The 24,806-nt window shown below is 37.3% G+C and overlaps 1 protein-coding gene across 1 annotated transcript in view; it reads left to right on the plus strand.

The window, feature by feature from the left end:
- The window catches only part of LOC129247252 (uncharacterized), a 70,610-nt gene that overhangs the window by 36,458 nt on the left and 9,346 nt on the right, over nt 1-24,806 (plus strand). Inside the window, exon 4 of the mRNA XM_054886304.1 lies at nt 13,303-13,436. Within this exon, the coding sequence (XP_054742279.1) occupies nt 13,303-13,436 (134 nt within the window). The remainder of the gene's footprint in view (nt 1-13,302; nt 13,437-24,806) is intronic.

The raw sequence follows: 24,806 nt of genomic DNA on the forward strand, positions 1-24,806 counted from the left end.
GAATACCTTCACACATAAAAGCATTCCTTTTTACAATTAGACCGCACTGAGGATTTTCTTCACATTTCAGTGGATATTAGAAAAAGCAAGAAATTTTTAATGTCCTCACAGGCGCCAGTGTACACTTTTGTGGAGCAGCTGCCAAAAATTGGTCACAAAATGTAGAATTATATTCGTTGTTAACAGGATAACTGCGTATATAACAGTATTTATTGCAGTTTGGCGCCCGTAGCTTTTATTGCTATTGCCAGTGGCATTTGCCACTAATGTCATTTTTAAAGCGCACTAAATGCTGCCATTGAAAGAAGTGAAGCGCTTAAAAGTAAAAACAAAAATATGCTCAAACTGATTACTACTGCAACTTTTCATTCATTTTCTATGCTGGATTTCGTTCTTTAATTTAGTCAACACTAAATATATGAATAAGAAGAAGATACCTAGCGGCGTTACCAGCGCCGAATTACAGTTTGCAATAGAAAATTTAATACAGGGTCACAGAAATGCAACACAAATTTGTCGATATATGGTATAGTAAGCTAAATTATAGTAAAAAATCCATAAAAGTATAAATTTTGTTGTATGCCTTACTTAAATACAGAGTATCGTCCGATGAAATCTGTTTCTTGGCTGTACCATGAATTTAGTGAATTTCGTTAGATTTCAAGGAAATAAAGAAATATTTTCAGTTTAAGGCACCAGTGTTACTTTACATGTTTTTATAATAATGAAATAATCTATCATTTTCTAATAAAGGCCCGTTTTCCCTTGACCACGTCTTTTACCCTGTTTGGCATTGAACGGATTAAAGATTAGAGATAATCCAAATTAATATTTGAATACTTTTAACAGTTTTTCGATTCCTTTCTTCACGCTTCTTTCAAGACGTGCTTCAGGTTTTCTGAACCCAATAGGTCTGGACAGTTTTCGGGCCAATCCAAGCACGCATTTCCAAAGAGCTTCTTGTGAAACGCAAAGAAATGAAGAAGTTACTCAAAATAAAAGAATTTGAAGCAATAGGGACTTTCCAAACGCACACGAGGGCAAGAAGCCGAATCATCCTGAAAATTCACAGCTTTGAAGTTAGCTGCTGTATCGTAGGGACACCTATGAGTGGTATGTAGGCTGAAGCTTCTAAATTCCCGAAGTTGGAGCTTTGTTGTTACTGTTGTATTTGATGAGCTGCCAGTACACTTCAGCCAATGTTCCTCATGGGCTATCTCAACTAACATTAGGACCTGAAAGCATGCGGTTTTTTCAATAGGTTGCGTCCAGAGAGGGAGACCAGTGTTATGAGTTTAAGAAGACATCTGAATAGGTGGTTAGTATCTTCACATTTCGGGCAACTATTGAGTATGTCATGGTTGATTCTGGATAGGTAGGCGTTGAACCTGCTACAATATGCAGAACTAAATCGAGTCAAAGTTACGCAGATCTCACGAGGCAGCTAAAGCTCTTCATCTACAATAGTTGGTGGTTGGACCCCGATGACGGCATTCGCAGAATGGAAGTGTTGAAAGGTTGTGTCCCGATGAATGTCGTTCAAGAATTTCTTATTTAACCATTCCCTTTTTCTGCGCCGTACTCTCAGTCCTCTGTCAGGTCCCATCCGATTAAATTGAGGCGCATCAAAGAAATGGGCTTTTTCTCAATTAGTCTGAGTTAGGAGAGGATTTTCGCTGGCCGACATGATGAGGACGCCGAGTCCTTGAGACGTTATGGAATTGTGCTGATGCTGCACGTAATCTCCATACAGTCGGCTCGTTGCTCCTTCAGTTTCGAAGCAAAAGCAATCCGGTTGCTACAAGCAGTCGTTTCAGATGAGCTTCTTCTCGGAACTTTTGTTAATCTAGTCGTCCAGAATTCGAGTGTAGTGCTTTTACAACGTTTATATATAGATAAAATTTTCACTTACATCATTTTTGAGTATTTGTCCGAGCTCCTCCTCCTATTTGTGCTGTGCATATTGATATTGTTCCACAAACGGAGGGACCTACAGTTTTAAGCCGACCCCAAACGGCAGAAATTTCTTATATGAAGCACTCTTTCGTGGCAAAATACACTCGGAGGCTTGCGACTGCCTGTCGAAGGGCGACTACTGTCAGCATGACTGGGCAAAAATGATCTCACAGTAGGCTCATTAAGCGATTGGCTTTGTATACAACTGAAATAATGCAAGAAGCTACATGTTTTTGAGGAAGAAATTAACCCACTTTCGTAAAAAAAGTAGCACATTTAAATGCTGTTGAGTTCAGTTCAGTTCGCTTATTTCTTCGAACGAGCATCCTCTCAACCTAATCACTTCTACAGTTACGTTTTACAGCTACATTAAAGCAAAAATACTGAATTTTATTGGCACTTACAAAGCTATTTTTTTTATCTTAAATTTGATGGAAGAAAAGATTAAAAAATCTCTAAAATATTTCAAAAATGAAACAAAAGTCCATTCATGACTCAGTCGATAAAGTTGCTTGGATTTTTCATAATGCTGTATATGAATTATAATAACCCCACAACAAAAGTTACCAATAATTCCCTCACAATTAACCTAGTTTTCCATAATATATAGTGAAAAAAAGTTGTAAGAACTTTTCGCTTCTGCGCACAACTGCGATGCATATTTCACGGCGCAACACACGAATATTCATTACATGCCACATAATTTGGTTTTGTCTTTCCATAAACATTTGGCATTTACGAACTTTTCTGCCGTCATCGGCGTATTGCGGCGCATGACTACCGGCTAAGTTTTTAAACAAATTTTCTTCCTTTGTTTATTCATGCGATGTTATTCACTACAAGCGTCGACAACCAAATCCAAAGGAAACAAAACTCATTAATTCCGAATTCACAAAATTGTTCGCATCGCAATGCACTACCGGAATTGGGCTCAAAGCAATAAAATATTTATGTTTTCACAGTGGCAATAAAAAAACAGCAGAACGAAATAAGAAACCAATAAAAGCATAAAAAGCGGCACATAAAAACATGAAATAAAATCGGGGTAAGAAATTGAAATTTGTCCAAGCTTCAACTGAAAGATCGATGGCAAATTGTGCTTTATAACACTAAAACTTGAAGTCGTTGTGGATGCATGACTTTCAGGCACATAATTTGGAACAACTCAAGTCACTCAACTCAAAACCTTTTTGGCATTTCAGTTATATAAAGATTTAAGAATGCAATTCTCTATTTGAGTGGCAAATAATCAATTTATGAAAATGTTATTTCACTTAAAACCAAATTTGGTAAAGGAAATTGTTGGCTTACAAGCACCAAAAATCGAAATTTTTATTCAAAACACCCTTAACTCAAAGCTCTTTACCAAAAGCATAGAAAAATAATATTAATTCCATTTAATGGAGTAGTTAAAAAAATAAACAAAACAGCTAAAATAAAATCACTCATCCTCTTAACACCCTGCGAAAATAGATAATTCTGTCTAAAAAAGCTAAGTATTAAATTCGCATTTCAACTATTCAACTTTGCAATTGAGCTGCGCTGCAGCAACTTACGACTCGCCACCCTGCAAAAAAATTATGAGTGCCACTTTTGTGCTCCACATTTAATTGTTTTTTAATGAAAGTTTTGAACTTTCGGGGCAGCGATGCAAATAAAAAATCTCTTAGATTACCAGTTGCTAGCATAATGGCTCACTGTTACCCCCACCGCACTTCGCAATTCAGCTGCACGTAATTAAAAGACTTTCATTTGTGCGCTTACAGAGAATGGGCGAGAGCGAGTGGGAAAGTGATAAAACAAAATTGTGTATGTAGAAAGTGCCGAAAAGTTTATTAAAAACCTATAAGAATGATAGTGCTCGCCGGAAAGGCTGCTGAGAATGGGCGACACTGGGCATTCGAGGAACTATGTATAGGTGTACAACAAATATGTATGCCGTGTGAGAGAGACACCTGCGCTGCTGCAACCGGTCGCTCATTTTATGTCCGCTTTAGGTGCTTGCACTTCGGTTTTATTTGCCTTTTGTAAATTGCTGTCTGGTCACCTTTTAGGTGTAAATTTTATTAATGATTTCGTTGCGCATTTCGCTTTGAAACATTTTCGTATGCAAAAGTTTTGCTCATTTACTGCACTTTCTTCTCTTCACATCTGCCCATCGGCGGCTATCCTCGCTGTTTTACACACTTTCCTCTTTGTAGTGCATTTCCGCTCCAACACTCATTAAACGCTAATGATTTCTCGCTCCTTTTATTATTGCTGACCAAAAGTTTGCAACTATATCGCATACATACATATTTTTAGGCGTTAAAAAGTTTCACCTTTGACCTGCATTTTTGTTGTACATTTCGCTTTCAACGAAGTTAATGATTTCGTCGCCACTATCGAGGCCTAATTAACCGATGACGCAGAGTTCATTTGTGCTTATAGCAACTTACACTAATACATATGCACTTGAAGCATTCTCTACCTGAGAAAATAGGCTGCATAGGTAGATACGAATTCAGGCATATTGAAATTGAACATTTGAAGAACTTAAATTTTCGTCTTTCTTTTCTCATTCAATGTAGTTCAATGAAGAAAGCAAAGATTGAAAATAACTTTTTAATGTAAACATGAAATTTTGTTAGAAATAAAAGGACAAAAAAGAGAGCATAACAAAGCTTCTTAGATGAAGAATTTTCGGTCCAGCTCCTTGCTAATTTTCTACATTTACACATCTTGCTATGTTAAGACTTTTGAGTCAAGCAACGCGCTACAGTTTTTCCGAAAGGTTTTGTCGTACTGAGTCTGAATCTCAAAATACCGCGAACATTTCAGGGTTTGGAAAGATTCTGCTGCGGATATTAGCAACATCCCTGCCTAGTGAGTCATATTTGGCCCACAAAATAAAATAACCGGCACAATTTAAATCTTTATAAAATAATTAAGGAAAATTATGTATTGTCACATAAATAGCGTATCAGAAAAAAACACAAGTGGGCGTGGCGCATTCACAACATGCATTATTTGTATGTGCGCAGGGAAATTGTTAAGTTGAAATCTTCCTCTCAAACTGATACTGATGGACTTTTAGCAGTTTTCTTAAAAAATTATCCAGCCTTGGACTATCCCCTGAAAGTAATATTCAGTAAATCTTTATTGTCGAGCAGTTTCGTTGACGCATGGAAGCTCTCTTCCATAACACCTGTCTTTAAGTGTGGCAATAAAAATTGCGTTAGAAATTAAAGACTTATTCTATCGACTATTTTCCAAACTTTTTAGCTCGCGATCAATGCAAAACTGAGCTTTGCAGTGACGTCTTTAATTTGCCCAAATAGCATGGATTTGTTGCCGACAGATCTACAGTATCTAATCTGACTGTTTTTAGTGAACACGTCATTGATTCTTTCTAGGCTGGTTTGCAGATTGACTGCATTTACACTGACTTTTCGAAAGCCTTCGACAAAGTTTCTCATAGAGTCTTAATTAAAATATGAGCTGGCTTTGGCTTTTATTCTTCTTTCTGCAATGGATAACCTCTTATTTGTCTAATAGACGTTGTTCGTTTTTCATCCACCCCCTTTGCTGTCACCTCAAGTGGTCCACAAAGAAGTATCCGGGACCCACGGACTAATTTCATATTTAGTATTGTTATCAAAAGTTGTTTCTCATTTGCCAAATCCTGATGGCCTTAAGATATTTTCAGTGATCTGGACTCGAGAAGATGCCATGCCATTAACGTCTTTTGCTGAACTTGTCCAAGTGATTTCAAATGTTTTACTCGAAAACATCTAACATTGTGCGTACTAAGTACAGTATCTCGATTTGTATTCCTCTGTGTTAGAGAGTTTAAGGACCTTGGCATTTTCTTGACAACAAATTGTCTTTTAATAACCATACAAATTATATTACTACAAAATCTTTTTCCTGGTTGGGTTTCGTCAGACAGAATGCAACTAAGTTCTTGTTAGATCTTATTTAGAATACGGTGTTATTATTTAATAATGATATATCAGAGCTCATATACGAAGGAATCCTCTAATAGAAACATATATAACAAAAAAACCTACTGGGATACATTTAGAGAAATAGTCATCCGTAATCTTAACAATAAAATAAGCTTAAAGACCTTTGACGAAATCGACAGTGCGATAGCCTATTTTAATCACACAATAATGAACGCCACTATGAAATCAACTCCACAAGAAACTATCTGTTCCTCGAGCTACAATATACCTGCACACATCCAAGAAAAAATCAAAATCAAAAACCGCTGGCAAATAACAAGGCTCCCACTTGACAAAAGCAAGCTAAACGCTGCTACAAAGGAAATCAAGCAAATGCTATTCGACCATAAAAATATGAAACTTAAGAGACGCATCGAAAAACTTGGACACGGTATAACGACAAACTATTCACTATGGAAAGTTACAAACAAAATCGAAAATAAAATTTTATACAAACCACTTATCAGAAAACTTGATGGCAGCTGGACTAGAACAAACCTTGACAAGGCTGAAGTTCTCGCAAAACACTTCAAAAGTACTTTTACGAACAATACGCCTAATGTAAACCTTTTCCCGACCCACGCAAAAAAAGATCCATGCAAACCAAAAAATGTTACATTAGAAGAAATAAAACAATGCATATGTAAGAGAACTGATCCTAAGAAGTCGCCAGGATACGACCTAATAACTGGAAAAATTTTAAGAGAACTTGTTCAATCAAATCTTGAACTTGAAATATTTCCCAAAAGTATGGAAAATTGCTCAAATTATCGCAATACCAAAGCCATGCAAAGATCCTACGCAAGTAACTTCGTACAGACATATAAGCCTACTACCAGTATTATCAAAAATTTTTGAAAAGTTACTTTTTGACAGAATCGATCCCATTACACAAAAGGACAAAATAATACCTTGCCACCAATTCGGATTCAGGCAAAAACATTCCACCATCCAACAAGTTCACAGAGTTACAAACAAAATTTTTGAAGACATCGATAAAAAACGAACGTGTGAAGCAGTATATCTCGACGTAGCCAAAGCTTTTGACACAGTATGGCACGCAGGACTTCTACAAAAGCTCTTGACTTATTTACCAACAGACTACTACGAACTAATGAAAAGTTATATAACTGGAAGACAAGTTTATGTAAAATTCGAAGATAAGTATTCTGATATACTAACAATGGAAGCAGGTGTACCGCAAGGTAGTGTCCTTGGGCCGCTTCTTTACCTTCTTTACACAGCTGATATCCCTACACCGGCAACTAAGAATTCTCTAATAGCAACATTTGCAGACGACACTGTCTTGTTAGCATCAGACAAAGATCCAAGAACGGCTGCTTATAAACTTCAGGAATTACTTGACAACACCACTCAATGGTTCGAGAAATGGGGAGTCAAAATAAACGAAGATAAAACCGGCCACGTCACATACACTAACAAGAGAAAAAACAATACAACCCAATTCATATTCACAAATCCACCACGACACAAGGGCAAAATACTTGGGTATGATTATAGACATTAAACTTAACTGGAAGTTACACATTGGACAAAAACGACGTGAAATCAAGACTAGGTTTAAACAACTTCATTGGCTTTTGGGAAAAAATTCAACGCTCTCACTAGAAAATAAGATACTAATATACAAAGTAATTATAACACCAATATGGAAATATGGTTCAGAGCTTTGGGGAACTGCGAGCAGAACAAATATAAAAATTATACAACAAACGCAAAATAAGATACTCCGTATAATATCAAAAGCAGAGTGCTATATACTAAATGATAATATCCATCGAGAACTTAAAGTAAAAACAGTCCATGAAGAAATACGCAACAACAGCTTAAGACACACAAACCGACTACTAGAACATTCTAACAGGGAAATTCGGCAACTTCCATTAAAAGAGGAAACCGAGACGAGGAGACTTAAGCGCCAACGACCAACTGACCTGCAGATGTAAATGGTGTCACAATTTTATGAATATATTTATTCATTAAATAATTAAATTAATTAAATAACGAGTTAATTTTTTGTTTTTTCTTAGATAAATGTATATAGTGGTATTGGCTTCTAAATACTGTTGAAACCCAAAAGAAAGAAAAACAATAATAATAAAGGGTAAAAAAAAAAACAAATTATTTGGAGGCTATGTAGCAGAAGCCTATCAGTAGAATCGTACGTACGCACCATATATACATCGCATCGTTCATATACCACCATATTTTTTTTTATTTTATTTGATTTAAAAGAGTAACAGTTATTAATAATTATTCCACTTACGAAATAAGCACTGGCTGCCAGGGCCTTCGGCTTATGGTATCTTAACTAGAGTAATAATATAGGTAAGTAACTATACAAGAGGATGAGAGAGAGCAGGTGGGGCAGTATTAGAAGATTAGTGGGTAGTGTGAGTTTGACCGGAGTATAATTTTATATTATATATCTAGTTTTCGCAAAGAGTTAAACTTTTAATGTAGTTAGTTTAATAATTAAGTTAAGTTTACAAATTAAGTTAATGCTATTGTCATCTGTGTTGTTGAGTAGATTCAAAAGTTCAATGTTAGGATGAATTGCATTTCTAGTGCATTTCAATCCTGGGCAGGTATCGAGGAGGTGTGTAAACGTCTGAGTTGCAAAGAGGGCAGTCTGGTTTGACTGTGCCGTTTAGGATGTGAACATGGGTGGCTATAGCGTGACCGATTCTTGAAGACATGTGTGTAGGATATATGGGCTTGATGCCAGTAGGGTTGTACTTTTTGTAGTGGTGTTGATAATTAATCCATCGACTATTGTACGCATCCTGAAGAGATTTTAGTATAATTTTCCGAATATGCGTTCTTGGGCAGCTTCTTTGGCTCTAGTATCAGCGCACTCGTTGCCTTGTATTCCGGCATGACCCAGAACCCATAAGATTCTTATGGAATTTTTATTTGATACAATAATATTTCGGATTTCGGTGATTATTGGAGTTTCGTTAGAATGGTTCAATATAGCGTCCATTACGCATTCACTAAGGCTGCAATTAATGAATTTTCCGCCTTTGTTGGAGGCATAAACTACCGCTTCAAGCAATGCAGCTGCTTCCGCTGTGAAAACTGAGCAGTAGGAAGGTAAAGCACCGACTGAAATTGTGGCACCAAGCTGGTTTGTGACTGCAAACGATGTACTGGTGTCTGTTTTAGAACCATCGGTATAAAAGAACTCCCATTCGTTTCTTAAAGGAGGAAATCCCTAACTAACTATAACAAAGAACTAAGGAAATCCAAATGAAACTCTTGGAACAACTTCTGCCAGGATCTAAAAGATACTCCAGCAACAGCTAGAATCCAAAAATCACTCTCCAAAGGTGACTCAAGTCCCATAGGCACACTAAAAGGTCCAAACGGAACTATTACCAACACATTCGTAGAAACACTAGAGCTTCTTCTAAAGACTCACTTCCCAGATTGTTAAAGTCATGACCCATCAATCGACAATAGTCTAGACATGGTGAGCATCAACGGAGATCGACGGTCTCATTTGTCAATAAAATCATAAATTTCGAAAGGGTAGAGTGGGCAATCAACTCCTTTAAGCCCTTTAAATCACCAGGGCCGGATGGAATATTCCCAACTGGAACTGATCCGAGTCATGGTGAAAATCTTCAGAGCTAGTCTAATATTGGAATACATTCCAAAGATATGGAGGAAAGTGAAGGTAATATTTATTCCTAAGGGAGGTAACAAACCCCCTGGTTCTCCAAAATCTGAAAAACTAATTGAATACCATCTAAGAGAAGAAGTAATCTTCAAAAAACCCCTTCATAAGCTGCAATTTGCTTACCAAAAAGGGAAATCCACAGTCACAGCACTGCACACACTCGTTGTCAATATAGAAAAGGCTCTAAATCAAAAAGAAATAGCCCTATGTTCCTTTAAGGGCATAGAGGGAGCCTTCGACAACACAAATTACAAATCCATGGAAACAGCACTCGAGAAAAGAGGTGCAAACCCAATATTAACACATTGGATAAGCCAAATGCTTAATCAGCGGATTATTAAAGCCTCGTTAGGCCAAGCTGAACTTAATGTCACAACAGTAAAGGGATGTCCGCAAGGAGGAGTTCTTTCTCCACTGCTATGGTCCCTACTAGTTGATGACTTGGTGCATCACCTAAACAATAAGGGATTTATAACCATTGGTTATGCAGATGACATATCTGTTATAATAAAAGGCAACCATGAAAGGACACTAACAGACTTAATGCAAAATGCCTTGAACGCTACATAGGAATGGTGTAAAAAGGAGGGACAGTCGATCAACCCTAACAAAACCACAATAATCCCCTTCACAAGAAAAAGAAAGTTAGAGTTTCCTACATTGAAAATAAATGAAACAGTGATAGAACTAAAAAAAGAAGTCAAGTATCTAGGTTTAACCTTAGATAAAAAACTCACTTGGGAACAGTGGCGGATCCAGGATTTCATAAAGGGGGGGGAGGTCCGGGGTATTTTAGAAGAGTGTTTTTATTAAAAATCAATTTCGTGAATAAAATATGGCATTATTCCAATAACAAGTTTCAAGCGAATTACATTAAATTTTCGAAAGATCGTCCGCCATATTGGATCAGCCATTTTTAATTTTAAAAAACTAACATCAGATTCGTAATCAGCGACACCAATGTCGAACATACATAGTTTTTGAAGCATCTGTTGCGCCATTAAAGAGGGCGTTAAGAAAATGAATTTGCATGTCTAAAAGTCTTAAATTCAAAATAGTATAATTTTTTTTCATTCATCCTAGAAGTCTTTTAAAAAATGGATTTTAAAGCTACAGAGTATTACTTTGCGATTCCGTTGTGGAAAATAAAAAAAAAATTTACCTTACTCAAAAAAAATTCATAAAGATGTCCAAAATCGGCGTTTCTTTACTATTTAACCACAGATTGCCAAAAGTGCTGACGTGCTGGAGCATTTTCAAGATCAAATTCGTTTTCAGCACAAAAAAAACTTCAAGAGACACTCGTAGCCGTTTTAGAAATTGGACAAAAATGAAATTACGCAGGCCTGTGTAATTATTCAAAATTTTGAATTGCGTCCGTCGTATTATAATTGTTTTTATTATAAAATAAATTAAAACTGGAAGAAAAATCTAATAAACTGCTAATGCATATAAAAAAATATTGTTTTTTTTAACTTGACTCATACAGAATTGAAACATAAAATTTTAGAGCATGATTCCAATGGGGGGGGTCCAGACCCGAAACCCCCCCCCCCGTGGATCCGCCACTGCTTGGGAATCACATATAAATAATATAACAAAAAAAGCCACGAAATCCTTGTGGACAACCAAACAATTACTAGAGAGCTCCTGGGGCCTCAGCCCTAGTATGGCCCTCTGGATATACACCCAAATGGTTAGACCAATAATACTGTATGGGGCACTAGTATGGTGCAGCAAATCTATCCAACAAACAGCGATAACCAAACTGGGAAAAGTACAAAGGCTTGCTTGCCTATGCATCACAGGGGCTATGAGAACTACCCCAACAGCTGGCATGGAAGCACTCCTTAATCTCCCACCACTTCATATAGCAATCCAAGAGGAAGCAGCTACGCAAGCACTCTTGCTACACATGAAAGAAAATTTCAAATCAGGCAACCTCATCGGCCACCTAAGTATCCTAAATAAAATCAAAAACACCATAAGCATGGCTCAAGTCTCAGACCATATTGACCCAATCCTCTGTTTCACAAAAGGATACACAGTTACCTTTCCTGAGAGGATCGAGTGGAAAACAAACCCAAAATGGCTGAATGATGATTCACAAAAATGGTACACTGATGGATCAAAAACACCTTGTGGTGTAGGAGCAGGAGTAGTGGGCCCCAGAATCCACAAATCATTCACTCTCACCAGGGACACCACCATCTTTCAAGCGGAACTATACGCAATAATGGAAGCAGCAAACATCATGCAACATAGAAACCACAAGAGAGTAAAGATCAAAATACTCTCGGACAGCCAATCAGTTCTAAAAGCTTTAGATAGCTATACCTACAACTCAAAAAGAATGCCACAAGGCACTCAATAACCTGGCATCCAAAAACAATGTTTCATTAATTTGAGTACCGGGTCATGAGGGATATGACGGCAACGAAAAGGCAGACTTTCAAGCCAAAAAGGGGGCAGATGAAAACTTCATCGGACCTAGTCCCATGTTCGGATTCAACAAAAACAGCCTGAAACAAAAAGTAAAATACTGGGTCAAAACTCTATTAAATCAGCATTGGAACAACGTAGAGGCTCTTAGACACTCCAAAAAGTTCCTAAGTTTCAACGCTAAAAGAGCTAACATGGCCCACACGTTAAACAAAAAGAGCATTCGCACTCTCACAGGCGCTCTCACGGGTCACTTCATCGCAACAAACACTTATATAAATTAGGCATAACTAACAGCAGCACCTGCAGATTTTGCTGCGAAGATGAGGAGTCTATAGAACATCTCATCATCGAATGTCCGGGGTTGACGCATAGAAGGTTTAAACAAGTTCATGCTTACAGATGAAGACCTTCAATCACTCCCTCAGAAGGAGCTGGTACAATTCATAAGCATACTTAACAGTCAATAGACAGCATAGGGTGCACAATAGATCAATATGGTCGCAGTGCTAAAGGGACATACCTTAACCCTCTACAACCATTAACCATTAACCATTCTTAAAGGAGCACCGATTTCATTGAAATGTTGGACGTATTCATTATAGTATTCTTTGGGGAATTTTAGCAAATCCTCGATAAAAATAATGTTTGGATTCAAGCCTAGGAAAACTGGAATCGGTGGCAAAATCGCATCTGATGTGACATTCAGTTTGTGCATTAGTTCAACACAACGTTGTATGGTGGACGGTTTGTTATTTTTATATTGTTGCTTCGCTGAGTTTACCAGTCTAAGTAATATTTTATTTCTGCAGTGAAGAAGCTTGGGTAGGAGCATTATTGTCTTGCGGTTGACTTTGTGGGATATATCCGGTAATCCGGCTTCTGCAAGAACAGATACACATATATACATCAAATTTACATAACACATAACGTAAATATGTCCTAAATTTTAACCAGGTCGGTTCTCACATAAAATGTTCCCAAATCCCGCGACCTCAGCGCCATATCATCCTGGTGAGGGAATTGTTTTACATTCCAATTACCGCCTGACCATTCTGCTGACTAAATTGTATGCCAAATAATATCTATGGGGCTTTATTTCATTTATTTATTTATTCTTTCATACTTGAAATTTAAGGTTAGCTACGGCTTAAATTTTTTTTTGTAAGGAGCTAAGCCACATAACTAACACAAATCCTTTTGTTTCAGAAGTACCGGGAAAAGATCCGATTATCTCAGGCATTAGACCGCGCTATCGTGTAGGTGATATAGTACGCGGCAACTGTACGTCGCGCCATTCAAAGCCAGCAGCGAATTTGACATGGACGATAAATGGACGAGAGGTAAATAAATATTAAGGAATTAAAAAAAAAATAGTAATCAGGGATATAAGTGTAAAATATAATAACAAAAAAAATAATAATTAGTATTATTTTATTTATATAATATATATATCGGTGAGGGTTTGTTTGGTTATTTGAGTCAACATTTTGGTGAGTAAATTTGGAATCGTTAACAAGTTCGTTTGGAACCCTTCAGACCGTCGTCTGCTCGTGTGCTCGATATATTTGTGTAAATCTTGTTCAGTATCCGATTAAGTTCATACTCAGTGTTTGGTGCTTGGTGTTTTCTTCCACATAAAAACCGTAGAGCACCCTTTATATGAAGTAAATCCAAACAACAGTTGTAGGCGGCATTGTTCCAAAACAGAGGCTAAAAACAAAACTCATAACAATGTTCGGCACCATCCCCAAGATGAAAATCTTTAAATAAAAACAAATGTGTGCGCTTTATAAACCCAATAAGTTATAGAACGCCAAAGCAGGGCGGGTACTTTAAGAACCAAATGGACTTCGAAATGAGGCTCGCTCTGGCAGGCCAATCGTAGGAAATGCCGAAAAAATCAAGGAAATCGAGCTATTTGAGAGATTTTTTTTATTTTATTGTCCAAGAACCAGTGATTTACTCAAGGCTAAAAAGTCTTACAGATTGCAGCCTCATTTTAATAATAAAAATTAATAAAAAATAAAAAAAATCAGCATACCACTTGGAGTCACTGACATAAAAAAATTGGAAGAAGTTTTTCCATATATACCATCTGTTAGGCACCATACAGGTTGACTCATAGAGCAAACAGTACCGACTTGGCGCATGCGGTTCTTCGCTAAACTGAACAAAGGGAATCTTGGAGTGCCAGCCCTTATAATTTTCAAGCACAGATTAATGGGCAGGAAAGTTTTACTGCATGTTTTGTAGGATTGGAGAAGAATAATCGATTACGCGACTCTTCAAATACTTAATGCGGTTCTCAATGGTCAACCACTGACCATATTAAGGGGTTACATGGGTTTCGTCGGGTGAGAAAAGGCCTACTTTCAATATATTTTTTTTTTTTTCCAATGTAAAAAATTATTTTTTTAATTCAAACTTTTTTCTGTCTATAGATACATATTTAAAAAATAATTTCTGAAATTTTCAAAAAAAAATTAAAACTCCTCAATTGTGACGTAATTTCCGGTGACCGCTCGAAAAAAAGGTACGTCCGCGTTGTCAGCATAACTCCTGACAGGATCATCAAAAATGAAAAAAAAAAATAAGTGTTTTAGGTAAGACCATAAACTCGTGCTTGAACGAAAGAAAGAAAAAAAGTAAATATTGGAATTTCGGCAGACATTTTTCCAAAAAAATGAAAATTTCGGTCAAATTTGCTTCACGGTTTTTTTTTTTAATAGTTATAATTGAAAAACAAAACAAAATCCTTCGTTCAAGCACGAGTAAATTGTATCTCGAACACTTGTGTAAAATTTCATCAAAATTGGTTGAATAGTTTTCGAGGCATAGTTTTGACAACCGACTTTGAAAACACGGTTCCAAGAAAAACACGTTTAAAGTTTAACAATGAAAGTGGCTTGGAGCGCACACATTCCAAAGGTTGTATCTCCGAAACTATTATTCGGATCGACTTGAAAATTTAGGATAACATTTTTGAAATGTTGTAGAAATTAATAAGCTAAAAAAATCGATTTTTTTAACCCATGAAACCCATGTAACCCCTTAAAGCAGGCGATTGAGCAGAAGAGGCCAAATTTGGAAGGGTGTCATGTTCCATGCAGACAACGCAAGGCCTCACACATCTTGAGCGTTGAGCCGGAGGAACTTGAAGAGATCGTACATGGAAAGTTCTTGACACAATCGCTGTTTATCCCGGATCGTGTACCAAGCGATTATCATTTTATGAGGAGCTCGCAAAAATTACTTGTTGTTATAAAACTGGCCTCAAGAAAGGCTTGTGGACTTCTTCATCTTCCACCAAACGGCACGTGTTTTATCTAAATCGAATAATCTTAAGGATTTTAATTTTATTTTTGGAATAGACCAAATAATTGCTCAGAGCTTACTGCAACTAACTTGAAGTAAAATACCATTTATGTTTTTTTTTTATCCTGTAATATATTTCTACTTAGGCAATAAATTCGTTCGCTCAATTAACTTCTACGTGAGTACTAGTATCTGTTTTTGAAAGCAAATTATTCAGGGCGTAAACGCCCAAAAATATGCAAAATTGGCTAAAAATAAAATAAAAATGCGCATAATTAATGCCGTGTGTGATTTTTCACAATTGCGAAGTACTAAAGTCTAGAAATAGCTTTTAGAATCAAACTTTACTTTTTGTTAAATAGTAATAAATATATAAATACAAAAATCTATTTACATGAGTTACATATCTGCTACATAAGGACCTGCACTATGCGTCCTTAAAAGGCAATAGAATGCGGAGCTTTCAGAAAATTTAAATAAAATACTTCCACATACAAGGGAATGTGTATGTGTGTATGAGCTGTGCTTGTAAACGGCGAGAAATGGTGATTTGTGGTATAAACAGAGCAAAAGTTTTGGAGAATTTTAAGCACTCGTTTTATTTGTCCAGTAAATTATGTATGTATGTATGTGTGTATTTATTTATGTAAATTTGTGCCTGCAAAAGTTTTGCGCTGAAGCGAGTATCAGCTGCATTTAGTGACTTCTTTTGGCTAATTTGCAAAATCTGGCTCGACTACCGAAATTTAAATGCACACAAAATCTAGCTAAAACAGCTGCATTACTCACACATGCTTGCACGCAACTCACACACATTCACATACACACAAATGCGCACAGTTGAACTTGCTGCACCAACACACGCGCATATGCTTGATGGCCACACCGCTGACACGCCTTAATGTTCCGGCTGGACATTATGCATAATTACAGGCATTGCATGTAATAGCAACGAAAGCAACAACAACGACAACAACAAGACCAATGCATTAACAGCCAAAACTGAAGTTGCCTATGCCGAGCAATTTAAGCGCCACTGTTGCATACAACACGTAGTTTGTAGTGAGACCACAGCAAACATGTCGCAACAATTTCAACATGTGCCAGACACACACACTCACATGCAAAGCCCATCACCGCAAGCCCGAATAGTGGAAGGCAACAGTTACCGTTTGCCTGACAAAACTTTAGCTGCATCCAACTGCAGCGCTTATGGCACACAGCCATGCATGCATGCGCGTAGAAAAATGTTGCAGCTGACATGTATTAGCAGCATTATTTTCAGTGCGCAGCTGCACGTTACGTACGTATGTGTGCTTTAGCTATCCTTACTGCTCACGGATCTGTTGGCCCATAAAGCACACCTTCGCTCCGTCAGAAGACCGCAAATTTTCATTGGAGCACACGTTGCCGCATATTTTTAGGCGTTAGCACTTTGAGTGTGCCGCTAGTGCGCCTTTGGTTTTTAACTAACACAGCTACTCGCAACTGAGTGCTTGGCGTAATTGGTGGCTGTAGGGAATTAAAAGTATTTTCAGCGCAGAGCGAGAGACATAAAAGGGATACTTGCAGCAGATTTGCTTTGTTTATTCCAACACAGGGAAACAAATGAGTTTGAGTTTGGGAATTTTCAAGTATTTTCTAATTATCCGATTGTTTAGCAACTTTGATTAGGGAATATGAATGCAACAAAGTTTATTTTAATTGTCAATTATGATTGTAAGGAAATTTAATGTTCTGTGTGAGTTTTGATTCAAGCTTTAGATTAGGCTTCATTCAGCCAAAATTTCAGAGGGGTTTCTTGGAGATCTTTGTCTTAGATAGCATAACCGGAACATATCAAAGTGCCGCAAGCTCCTGACTGGGATAGTAAGAGGTGTTCTGCTGAATATTTGAAGACAAAGTTGAAAGACAAAAATTTCTTTTTGTGCGCCTCCCTAATACCAGCAGTGATTAAGAAAATATAATCAAAGTCTGGATAAATATTTCGAGTATGCAGTTGAACGGGCATTCGGGTATTGAATTTTAGAACACTCGACATTTTTTTATATGAACACCCAACACCATAAGTAAACAAGCTAATAAAAACTCAACGCATTTATCGAGGTACTTCAAACCTGATCTCTGCTGCGCCAAAATTAAGTAGACTATAAAAATGTCTACTCGAAACTCTTAAAGTTTAAAATTTTGGTGGACACTTTTCTAATTAAAAAAACTTGAAACTTATAAATTCAAGTTTTCAAGTCTTTGCAGGAGAGTGAAGAGTATTTTCATAAAACCACTATTAAAATTAATAGAGAAACAAGTAAATTGTCAAAACTTGGCATAAGTTCCTATGATAAGCCCATCAGAGAGCGCATGACGTCACATTGGTGCAGTTGCATGAAAGATATTTGAAAATGCGAACAAGAATGCGAGAAAAAGAAGAAATTACACAAAAAACACCCGAATAAATTGCACAAATGCAACGTCATAGACACCTCGGACGAAGTTGCAATGACGCCAATTGGCGAAAGAACGAATAAGAGTGTCCGTGCTAAAAAAACAGGCTCGCACTATCAGAAATCATAAAAGAGAGAAGGCTTTAAATACATCCTTACTAAAATGGAAGGAGCATTCAGAAAACTCAACGAAGGGAAGGTTTATCTTTACGCTAGTTCCAACATCAAAAAATTGCTAAATCGAAGCTATGGTGAGCTTAACTTCCAGCTAACACAATTCCTGACAGGTCATGGTTGCTTCCAGAAGTACCTACATGACCTTAGGATACGTGACTCTCCTGTTTGTCCAGTATGCAATGAAGAGGTGATGCTTGGCATGTGTTTTGCATGCTCACGATTTGCGATTAACAGAGTAGATTTAGCTAAACTATAAGAAGATCCAATAGCACCACAAAACATAGGTGACATCATGATGTCTTCAAAGAATAACAGGTCTCCCCGGCAATCAGTGCCATGCAACATGCATTAAAGCACGCAGACGTGTACAAGTTCAGCGGCTGACAAACAGACGATACTTGTCAAAGAGACGGACTCTTATGTCGCAGTGTCACAAATATGGTAGAAGCGGGTGGACAGGCTCAACTGGGATGGTTCCCTTCGAAAATAAACAAAACTGGGGGAGGATTAAAGTACATGCAACCTTTAACGGGCTGCAAGTGATGAGTAAATGACGTAGAGACTAGTGTTCAACCGTCTCCCGACGGGTAAACACTCTCGATAGTTTTTCCTCCTCGTACAAAAAACAATAAACACAGCGATTCCGTCAAATTCGCTGAGAGCGGTAACGGTACAACGACCGGCGCCACCTTTTTATTCTCTCCGTCGTGCACTTTTTGAATATGTGTGGAGAGTTGAGGTGAGGTACGGTAAGCACAGGTGAGTTGAGGTGGCTTGAGCTGAGATACGTGAGGTGTTTTTGCATCTGTAAAAAAAAAAAACAAAACTAAAACAAAGTAATGTTTTTCTGAGAGAAAAATTATACACAAGAAATAAATTTTATTATCGATCAAAAAAAAAAAAAACAAGATTATTTTTGATGAAAAGTTTGAAACTCAATAAATAATAATAATTCCTGATCAGCAATAAATAATAATAAAACAAAACAATTATAAAAATAAAAAATAAAACAATTATTATTTTAAAGCCAAAAATAACACTTGAAAAATAAGTTTCAGTTTTGGTCAAAAAATATAACTCAATAAAGATTATATATTTTTAACAATCTAATAAACCTCAAAAATTTATTTTTATTATTGATTGCAAAAATTCAAAATAATGATGATATAAAATTTTTCTTTTTAATAAAAAGTGTAGTGATTACGGTCCCTGGTTTAGGATGCAGCTTTTTTTCTCTAGCTAAATACCTGAAAATAAATTAGTATTTAGAACTGGTCACATTTTATTTTGCTACAAAATGTTAGATATAAAAAGAAGGCAAGTCAATTAGTTATCCCATTCCGCATAGTTTTTCAGTAGATTTTCGGCTAATGAGAATGAGCCTCTATTTAAAATGTCAATGCGAACTTTAAATTTTCTTTTTTACTCTATCTGTATATACCGACGAAGTGCACAAATTACAGGTTTAAATATATTTTCAAATGAAACTTCTTGAATAGTAAACTGACTGCTTAAGTGCTTGAGCAGATGTCGTTAAATTTTTTCCATTCTACCAGATACAAATTAGGAATGCCAAGTGCAGCATCTGCATTAGGGCTGTCCGATTTAGAAATCGCTCATTGCTCTGTGAAAATCATATTCTAGGGATCAAAATAAGAAACTTTGCCGAAGGAACAATACCTCTAAAACGAATTCTGATGTCCCCCAATTTGGGTCGAACTTTTTAGTTTATTTTCTCATGTTAAAGCCAAAAATCGACCCTGCCTAATCTGCATGCATCTACCAACTTTCTGCAGGTACCTTCAATTCGTACCCAATGCTTAATAAGTTAACCAGCCTCTATGCCGTAGCTTATTTTTTTTTTGCTTTTGTAAAGCTCTTATGAAGCTCACCGCTTGCAGAATTACATTCAAATTCAATATCTTTAACAGAACCTCACCCATTGTTGTCATCTCAGAGGGCTATTAGAACTGTTGCATTCCGAATCTTTCAAGTTCCATCCTTCCAATTTCATACCCAATTCCAGCCATTCGAGCTCTAATAAATTCCCAACGCTCAACATTTTCAGCAGAACTGCGTATTTTGACATTTAGGTGAAATGAAGTGGGTGGCAGGAAAGAAAAAATTTATGGTCACGCAAGTCTATTATTGCGACATACTCAGTTAACCTCGGAGAGGACTGACTGCATTGTCCCAACGGTAACATACGATAGGAATTTTGCCACTCTATTTACATCTTAGGAGGAATGGAATAAGGGATTCTCACTAAATAACTTCGACACTACAGTCTATACAGACGGCAGAGCAATAGATTGTGGTGCTGGAGCTGGTTTATATTCTTATAGACTTGGAATTGAAAATTCTGTGCATCTCCCTAATGGCTGTAGTGACTTCCAGGCGGAAGTACTTGCAATTGGAGAAACTTGCAGGCTACTAATCGCAGATTTCTCTTTTAAGGGCAATATCGGTATTCTTTCGGATAGCCAAGCTACAATTCAGGCACTGGATTCGGCTACAACAACCTCTAAACTGGTTACCAACTAACTTACCACCTTGAGTGAAAACCATAGTTACCTTTATCTGGCTCCCGGGACATCGGAACATTGAAGGTAACGAAAAAGCAGAGGAACTGGCAAGAGGGGGATCTGCCATGAATAACGTTCTTGCAGTACTGGTATTCACACCATTAGGTGCAGTCAAGTGTGCAATTTCAGTAAAATACGTTCGAATCGCGGTTTGTATATGGAGAGACCAGACAAACTGCAAAATTAGCAGAACGTTATGGCCCACCTACAACCTCAAGCAATCGTCAATATTGATAAACATGAAACGTCGGGACGGCTGTAGACTAACGGCAGTCATAACTGGCGTTTGGTCTATCAGAGAACAAGCCGCCAAAATAGGCATCCATCACAACACATACTGTCACAGTTGTAAACAACCGGAGAAAAAGGAAACAAACTTCCATTCCCTCCGTGAATGCCCTGCCCTATGGAAGGACAGAATGTTAACCCTGGGCAAACCGCTGTTCGAGAGTCTCGAACAACTGTCTGGCTTAGACGTCCACATCCTAATAAGGTTCTTTAACTGCACAGACTGGATATAGTCTTGCTGTAAATAACTGTTAAATAAGTTTGTAACGAGGATGTGGCAACAAAATGGTGCGGAAGCGCTAGTTGCATTCTGGATGAATCACCACTCTAACCAGCCAACCAACGTATTTTGGCAATAATTCCCTATCATTCTACAGCTATAGTACTTGGTCGAGTACGGATATGAGAGTGGTTACGAAAACAAATACCCACAAATATATATTCAAACTCATAATGAAAATATAAATAAAATTAGTAGAATTCAACTATTTGCACTTTTGTGTATGAATGTGTGCATGCATGAGTAACTGCATAAAACTGAGGAACGTTTTTGGTTTTCATTGCACCCTCCGTCCTACCAACATTTTAAAAACCATGCATACCTTTTCACTTAGGAAAATAAATTCTCTCAACTACTTAGTAGTCATATTTTATATTTGTTTGCCACTAAAAACTTCCGCTAAATCCCACTGGACGCCCCATAGTTGCAAAGCTACGCATTCTGCTCATAAAAGGCCAAACTTTGCAACGATAGGTTCACTTATAAACAGTGTTTACCTACGTTTGGAAACTTCTATCCAGGATGCACACACACACAGCCACGCATGCAGCTGCCAAACTTGCACCTCGAAAGTGCATTGAATTTGTTGGCCATATTTTTCTGCAAACCACCAGTGGGAGCATACACAGCGCATTCAAAGGACTGCATATCCTAGGCGAGGCCAACACCTACACACTCACCTGCTAATATTTCAGTTTTACTGTCGCCTCGATGTGGTTTATTTATTTAAAGTTTTTCGGTGATTGTTATTCTTAGTGAGAAATGGAAAAAAACAAATGGAAACGTAATAAGCCATCTCTGAAAATTTTGGTCGTTGATATGTTTACTTTTTTAAAACATTCGAAAATAGTGCAGGGTAAACTTTTGTGCCCTTGCATTTTGCGTCTTCGATGCTTGTGCCAAAATGACACTGTTTTCATGTGCCTGTGCCAACGCATATACTTGCATGCTTCCGTATGTATGTACGAGGAAATTTGTGTATGTATGGGAGAAAAATCGTGTGCGCCTTTGCTGTTGCCGTTTTAATACAAATTGTCATAAATCTGCAGTTGTGTGCAAAAATACTCATTTCATTTTGCCGCAGCAAAATTGTAAAAGTTCTACAAATTATGGAAACGATTTTCGGCAATAACAATAATAATTTTTGCTGTTAAAATGACAAACCAACAAACAAACTGACAATTTAATACCAGTTGAAAAGTCATTTACGGAAATAATTTAATTTTGTTTGAGTTGTGCCAACAACACAGAATTGGGTCAAATAAAAAAGAAAGCAAAAATCTTGGATTACTATACTCGTATTTTATTTGAGCAGAAGGTTATGCTATTGAGAAAGTACAAGAGAGAAAAGGTGTCAATTTTTAGGGTACATTTCAGACCCATCTTAGTCCTAAGTCTAGGTCGTGTTGTAATTTTAAGTTTAGATAAAGTATATATCTAAGACTATGTCCACACCTATGCCTTTGTGGAGGTGTGGAGAAGGGGAAGCGTCAAAAGCCTATGGCCAAAGCCGTGGTATGGGGCTTAACCGCAACTAAGCCCCCCTTATGTCCAGCGGAGTGCTCCCGGAGCCTCATCGTTAAGTATTACATCGGGAGGCTGTTGTGTGTATGTTAGTACTCAATCGTTTCTCATTGTCTTTCTGGCTGTGCGCGATTCTTTGCAATGCATTGCATTAACGAGCTCTGTCTGCGGATCTACGGGCATATCCCGCGTATTGCACGATCTTCATGGTATTCGGGGACACTTCACATGCCATTTTCCAGTTTTCTTCATTTTCGCAAATATGTGGGATAAAATTTGACTCAGTTTTGTTTTCTTCAAACGTTTTCTCAAGCATATTTCGCTCGCTAACGAATCGCGGGCATTGCAAAAGGTTATGCCTACCGGTTCCGTGTTTCTAAGGGGCACTGCGGGCAGTAAGGAAGAAATCGATTTCTCCGTGTCTTCTTACATCGATTTTTTTATTTATGTCTATACCGATGTATGTGCATATATATGAAGGTTGGAATAGAAAATATTGAAAACATCATCAAAGGTGGCGTCACACCAGTGGTATGTCGGGCTTGCTCTCACTAACACTATAACATTTCTTCTCTTCGGCTGATTCCACCCTGGGACTGCTATAAGCATTTCTTCTGAGGGGAGCCGTATTTGTGCCTTTTTTACACACCACGTACCTGGGTCCAGGTGACACTTTTTATTTGGTATGAGTGTTATACGCTATCAAAATCCTCTATCACTTTGTGACTAATGGGGCATCGGAAAGTTCCAACATCGTTGGTCGATATCGACTTTTCGTCTGTGTGGGTTCATCTTGAGGCTCAGCTCAGGCATTCGTGCTTATCATCTGTTTGTAAATACTATTATCCCCACGGGGGATCTGCTTTAAAACGTCTTCTTTAGATGACGCGTCTGTTGGATGTTCTAGCTCAGTCGCATTCGCTTTGCTCTCGCTATGCGCTCCCATTTTATGTTACGGAGTTTTATTACAATTCTTTCTACAAACTTTTTACTACTCCCCATTTCTCTTTCGAGTTCAGTATTTGCGTTGCCAGGCTATCTAGTGTAGGGCCGGCGCCGAGGACACTCGAGCGCTCTTCGTAAAATCTGGCCCAGTGAAAAGTCATATGTTCTGCACTCTTATCTTCGCGGTGGCATTCCGGGCAGGTTGAATAACCTACCAGATTAAAACGGTGGATGTACGAAAGAAAGCCAACATATCCGCTGAGAATCTGGGTTAGATAGAAATCTGTGCCAGGCCTAATTTATTTCTGTGTAGATGACTACGTCCACGTCTATATATATATATATGCCCATATGTCTATGCCTGCGCCTCTGTAAGTTACTTAGAAGTTTATATTTGGTACAATAATATATGTCTCAACTTCAATTAGGTCTAAATCCAATCCGATTAGTTTTGAGATAAGTTCATTTTCAGGCATCACTTGGCCTATGTTCACTTATAACATCAATTGGCAAATAATACAAAGACATGAAGCTAATACTTTTTAATTGTTTTTATAATTTGTGGCTTATTTCTGCCAATCTCTTACAATATCAGCACTGACCAAAAATATGTATAAGAAACCAAAATTTAATTCAAAAACCAAACAAAGAAAATTAATAAACTTTCTTTCAAAATACACGCTTAAATGTCCAGTTTTTGGTCTGCCACTCATTTTTTTTTAATTTTTTCGCGAAACCTTGAATTGTCGACTCATTCGAACGATTATTTCCACAAAACCAAAAAAGAAATAAGAAGAGATTTTGCTATATTTTGTGCTCAAAGATCGATCATTTTTATAATAAATTGCTGTACCCGGTGCCAACAACTAAAATAAATTTAAGAAAAATAGCTTTAAAGAAAAATCAGTACACAAATATTCAATTCATTCTAAGCCATTTTATTGATTTTGTTTATTTCGAAAAAATTGTCACATTACAAAGTTTAGTTTCAATTCGATGTTTATTGAAGTGCTGTGGTATACAAAATATTTCTTGTTTTCCCATCTGGTGCGTAGACGAATAAATGAGAAGGTTTTCCGACACGTGAGCAAACCACATAGAGCTGTCCATGTGAGAAGCATGGATTCTCCAAATTTAGTCCCCTCACTTGTAACG

The sequence above is a fragment of the Anastrepha obliqua genome, chromosome 5 (genome assembly GCF_027943255.1).
Source record: "Anastrepha obliqua isolate idAnaObli1 chromosome 5, idAnaObli1_1.0, whole genome shotgun sequence".
In the NCBI taxonomy this organism is placed as follows: Eukaryota; Metazoa; Arthropoda; class Insecta; order Diptera; family Tephritidae; genus Anastrepha; species Anastrepha obliqua.